We start from the raw sequence: 5,373 nt of genomic DNA, 5'->3' as shown, positions 1-5,373 counted from the left end.
GACGGACGGCCGCCCGCAGCTGCTGGACCCGGACGTGACGTTGAGGTCGATGACGGCCGCGGGGCGCGGTGTGGACGGCGCGAACAAGCCCACCTTCGGCGACCCCGAGAAACGGGTCTGGCTGTCGTGCCTTGGCGGAGGGAAGCCGGACGACATGGGCGTGGTGCGCGACGTCGGCGACTGGTAGTGCGTAGGCCGGGCGACCGACGAGCCGGTGCTCGCCGGGCCGACGGCCGCTGAAGGGAACCCGGCAGGACGGCCCATGCCAAGCATGAGGATGGCGTGCGCTTTGTTGACGAGGTCCTCCTTCTCGTCGGCAGCGGCCTTGCGCCGCGCGGCCTCCAGCTCCTCGCGCATGGCGGCTCTCTTGGTCGCGGCGACATTGAGCTTGACGACCGCTCTCCGTTCCCTCCTCTTCGCCGATTCCGCGTCCAACTTGGCGATCTCCTCCGGCGTGCACTCCGACCGCGGCTTCCTTGGCGCCTTCTTCTTCACCTTTGCGGGCGGGTCGACGGCCAGGCCGCCGGAACTCGGCAGGGCGTCGGCCATGGAAGGGGGAGAGAGGGGGCGGCGGGAGGGACGTGGGAGGGTTTGGGGAAAATGGCGCCAAATGGGCGTGGGGGGGGGGTTGGTTTCTCCCACCGACAGGCGGGCCAGGGGAGGACAAGCGCGCGCATCCCGCCCGTCCGCGCGCTGTCCGTTTCACCCCAAAACCGACGCAAGTTTGGGCCGGGGATGGGTCGAAAGCGGATACAAAGCGGACACAAAGTTCGTTTGCGCCCGCGCGCTGGGCCGTCTCGTTTGTCCTTTTTACCCCAAACGGACGGGGGCGGACAGGGTAGGGTCGCGCGGTGGAGTTGGCCTCATTGTGCGCGCGCGCACCCGTCAGCCAGCACGACAAATCAACAAGCTCACGAGTTTGTCGCTACTCCCTACGTTCCAAAATACAAGTTTTTAGATTCCAATATGGAATACATTCGGAGCAAGAAAAGTGAATCTACACTCTAAAATATGTCTACATACATATATGTAATTTATATTGAAAAAAATCTTTAAAAACACTTATATTTAGGAACGGAGGGGTACTTGTTAGGGCATCTCGGACCCTTAAACAGATAAGGTGATGCGAGGAGCCGGTCATCCAACCGCGTAAATTGATTACATTTTACACAAGTCAACGATTTTCATGTAAATCGGATGATTTTTATTAATACCGGATCAGATTCATTACATTTTTGATATATTTAAACTAAACAAAAGCGGACGGCACTTTTATAACCTAGTCTAAATCTTCGTCGCCCGTGGAGGCGTCTGTGTTTCATGTCGCAGGCGCTGTGCGTGAACTGGTACAACGCCGGTTGCTTATCTAGGAAGCCCGAATCCTCTTGCCTGCTCGCCGGTGATTTGCCTTTCCGCGAGTGCGTGATTATCGAGGAGCCGGGAGGTTCTTTATGAGGGCCAACATCAGAGATGGTTGTACACATATATCATATTAAACGTGTCATTTTTGCTTCCAGCTCATTTGAGGATATCTTAGCCTCTTTGGTCAGAGTGCTATTCATCAGTTTTATCCTCAACCTATTTAACCGGATCATTTGATCAGAATTAAGCCATCTCCTAAAGGATAAATTCCATCCATTATCAGCCATTTACCTCACATTTTTTGTCTCTTCATTGCAAATTATGAACATACAAGCAAACTGATTCTTTAAGAGGAATATTACCAATCCAGGTATCATTCCAAAATCGGCATGCTTGCCACTCTTCACCACCATACTTCTATGCTTTGTATATACTCCCTCCGTTCCTAAATATTTGTCTTTCTAGACATTCAAATGGACTACAACATACGGATGTATGTAGACATATTTTAGAATGTAGATTCACTCATTTTATTTCGTACATAGTTACTTGTTGAAATCTCTAGAAAGACAAATATTTAGGAACGGAGAGAGTAGTACTTAATCTTTTAGCAGGTCAGACCAACACGGGGAATCCCTGGCAATATGTTTAATATGATGTACACCATTTGATATTTGTAACCATGTATTTTTTTTCTTGACTATTTCCCACAACTTATATAATAAGCTCACATTCAATCTTTCCAGGTGTTTGATAGCTAGTCATCCTTTCTTTTTAGGACTTCATATCAAAGGTCATCTGACCATGTGATATTTTTTTCCTTCACACTGCTTCCCCACCAAAGAATTTCCTGATGGCCTTCTCCAATCTCCCCAGATTTGTTTTTGGGAACCTGTACATGGAGAAGCAGTAAATTCACATACTAAGAATACTAGGCCCGTAAGGGTTCCTTTTTTCTAGGTTTTTTGGAATTTTTTTACAGCCTCTTGGTAAAACGACGCGTGTAACTGTTGAATAGAGAGTCCCTACGATGCCGGATGGTCGTTCAGATTCTTTTAGCAAACAGTTTAATCACGTGGCCTATGGAACTGCCTAGATATTTGCATGGATTTTGGAAGGCGGTAGAACCAGACAGCGATCTGGTTTGATGACACGTGCGAACACGTGTAAGTATTTCCGACGTTGGCTTTGGTTCGTCATCCCTGTAGAATTCTGAAGAAATATCGGGAGGCAGAACGAGCACACCCCCTAACCGCCCTATATCTGTATATAAAGCTATTCTCGACCCATATCCAACATTCCCAGTCTCCCTGCCCACATCCTCCCCCAAGATGGGGCGTACTGGCATCGGCGTGCTCCATCGCCGCCCCGGACACACAACGGCCACGCCACGACCAATGAGATCCACGCGAGGAGGGAGGTGCATTAGGGGGGATTCAGGCTGCTCACCGGCCAAGCCCTCCGACGAGCGGCCAGACCCAGGCGAGGTGGATTTCGTGGGTGAGCCCCTGTTCCCTTCCTCCTCTTCTGCGAGATCTGGCCCGGCGGGTACGGAATCCTCCCAGATTTGGCTTCCTTTTTGCACTCCACTATTCTCCGGCATGTCGTCGTTCGTCGTTTGGTTCCTGTGACCCCTGCACCGACGGGAGAGTCCGGTCTTCCCACCTATAAATGTTCTGGTTCTTCTCCACGAGGACACGACGACGAACTCCACCACGATGAACTGCTCACTTTTAGCTGAATTACCTTGCATCTCTCTGTACTTCCTTTTATTACTCGACTGCGCCGTAGCTCTAGGTTTGCATTGGGTCGCCAGGATCCTGATGTTGTATTGCCTGCCTGCCTGCCTTCTTACTTAGATCTTTTCCTACATATGCCTAATTCTTTTTGTTTGATGTGCTATGTGCAGTGTTATTGCTAGGAGTGGTCTTTTTGGTTCTACGAGAACCTAATGTCCAAGACTTCAGGTTAAGTTCAGCCGCCCTGCGAGCAAGAGCACCATGTACCTCTACTACGAGGGCATGCCAGATTCTCCACAAGCTCAGCCGCGAGTCACACGACATCCTCTGCAGGAACTGTAACCACTTCTACTACGTGCTCTGCCATAATCTCGGCATCCCCAAGCTTCCAAGTAAGGGTAAGAGATTCAGGCTCTGTTCTTCTGATTAGCCACTGGACTATGGTCTTCTCCCTAAAAATTAGTCACTAGACTGTATTTGTAGGCAGTGTGTTGTGGCGTTTGACACATCTTAATATCATGATTTACTACAGAATGGCCATACTTTTCATAATTGAAGCTTGGTACCCGTACTAGCTAGATACCAGTACTAGAAAAAAATCTTATTTGGTCAATGGCTACGAAGAAGTGGTTGTTTGAATGAATAAAATTAGTGTCAGTTTTCAAAGAACGTATTTTCACTGGATTGTTTTTGGAAAATCCAATTTTACTTATATAATTTACTTAAGTATGAACAAAATCTTGTCTGAACTATAAAATTGTAGTATCCATTGCCATTAGCAGATGGATATTCATCAAATAGACATACATACTTGTTTTCACTTGAATCCAAGCAAAATATCATGTCAATTAGATAAATTGTACAGTTTTTTGGCTGAACCATTAAGTTTCGTGATGACTTGCCTATTTTGTACAAGTATGGGTGCCTAAACGAGGAAAGAGTCTTTATTTGAGTCTTGGTTAAAGTGAAAATTGTCTAGAAGAAGTGTAAGGTGGTTCTGTGGATTTACTTAGCTTTAGCACAATATGAGTAGCAACTGTAGTTTGTCAACTCTCAGCCAAGCAAGCTTAGTTCTTCTCAATTTTAGTCCCTTCTTGTTACAGGAAACAATCTGAATTATGGCGAGGACTGGAATTATGTGCTCATGAGGCTGTTACCTCAAACGCTGCGCCAATTTTTTAGGTATTTGCGCATCACATATTCGATCTGAATTTGGGTAAGCCTGTGCTATATGGTAAATATCCCATCATTATAATGGAATGAGTATTTGTTTTGATTTGCCTTCTGATCCATAAAAAAAGGATATCTCATTGTTCTCTAGATTGTCACGGAGTGGGCTCTCATTGTTTTATATGGTCTATGTAATCTTTAAAAATTACAATTTAAGGTCTTGATAATTGAGGTGAACATGGTCAAGTGTTGAGCATTTTGGGGTCAGAGATTGAGAATTGAGTTTTTTCCACCAAAAAGAAAACTTTGTACTAATTACTCTTGTCTATTTTCCACTCTGATGCTCTAGATGTTTAATGATTTCATAGTTTTTTGTCTATATTGTCAGTGTATTTGCTATTTTCAAGTTTGTACAGGTTTTGAAAAAACGTTTAATCCCTTGCTGCGCATAATTTGTATAGGCAAACGTAGCAATCTCATTTGTTTGTTCTATTGTCAGAATGACAGATGGTGCATGTCATTCAGTTGGGTAATATTGTTGTACTCTATAGGAGTTACCTTATTTTGTTTCATTCTATTCAGGTTGGTAATGCGTGTCTTGCACAAGATAATTACCGTGTTGATGGATCATATAGCAGGTTCAATGTGCAGTTTTAAATTTCTTTAGCACATGTGTGCATGCACACACACACACACACACACACACACACACACACACACACACATACGTACAGTGTTTATAGATCTTTTTTATAGTGTAGTTGTTGTCCAAGGCTTTATCTGGCAGCTTAATATGATTGTTGCCTTGGTCTACTTTGATAAACGATTTTCTGATTCAAGAAAGGTTTTCTTTCCAAAATTGTATAGAAGAGCATCATGCACATTTTTCAGAGAGTATCGACATCTGAGAGGGAGTTTGTATGCTTCGATGACATTCTACCTTCAGTTTTGGTCAACAATGTGTGAGCCCAAATATTCAGATCCCAGTGAGCTCTCACATTTAGTTTGAGGGAAGCATGTAAAAGTGCACCCAGCCGTAACAAATTTTGATGGCACTAGATTTAAAATTATTAAGTGCAGCTGATTGCATAAGATGGTACCT

General features: G+C 45.4%; 1 protein-coding gene across 1 annotated transcript; it reads left to right on the top strand.

Moving 5' to 3' along the window:
* The first annotated feature begins 49 nt into the window (after positions 1-49).
* LOC119321508 lies at positions 50-4,311 on the top strand. Its single transcript, XM_037595159.1, has 5 exons — positions 50-183; positions 1,371-1,444; positions 2,668-2,862; positions 3,272-3,499; positions 4,205-4,311. The coding sequence occupies exons 1-5, from the start codon at positions 50-52 to the stop codon at positions 4,309-4,311; spliced, it is 738 nt and encodes a 245-aa protein (XP_037451056.1).
* The last annotated feature ends 1,062 nt before the right edge of the window (positions 4,312-5,373 follow it).

The sequence above is a fragment of the Triticum dicoccoides genome, chromosome 6B (genome assembly GCF_002162155.2).
Source record: "Triticum dicoccoides isolate Atlit2015 ecotype Zavitan chromosome 6B, WEW_v2.0, whole genome shotgun sequence".
Taxonomy (NCBI): domain Eukaryota; kingdom Viridiplantae; phylum Streptophyta; class Magnoliopsida; order Poales; family Poaceae; genus Triticum; species Triticum dicoccoides.
Note: the sequence above shows the minus strand (reverse complement) of the source record. Positions and strands in the feature narration are given on the sequence as shown.

What these genes read in the sequence shown, in the direction of transcription:
- LOC119321508 (XM_037595159.1), top strand. Translation starts at nt 50, where the DNA reads ATGACGGCCGCGGGGCGCGGTGTGGACGGCGCGAACAAGCCCACCTTC. An exon ending in GATTATCGAGGAGCCGGGAG is followed by an intron (nt 1,445 to 2,667) that starts GTTCTTTATGAG and finishes CAACATTCCCAG; the next exon opens with TCTCCCTGCCCACATCCTCC. An exon ending in CCCCAAGCTTCCAAGTAAGG is followed by an intron (nt 3,500 to 4,204) that starts GTAAGAGATTCA and finishes TTCTTGTTACAG; the next exon opens with GAAACAATCTGAATTATGGC.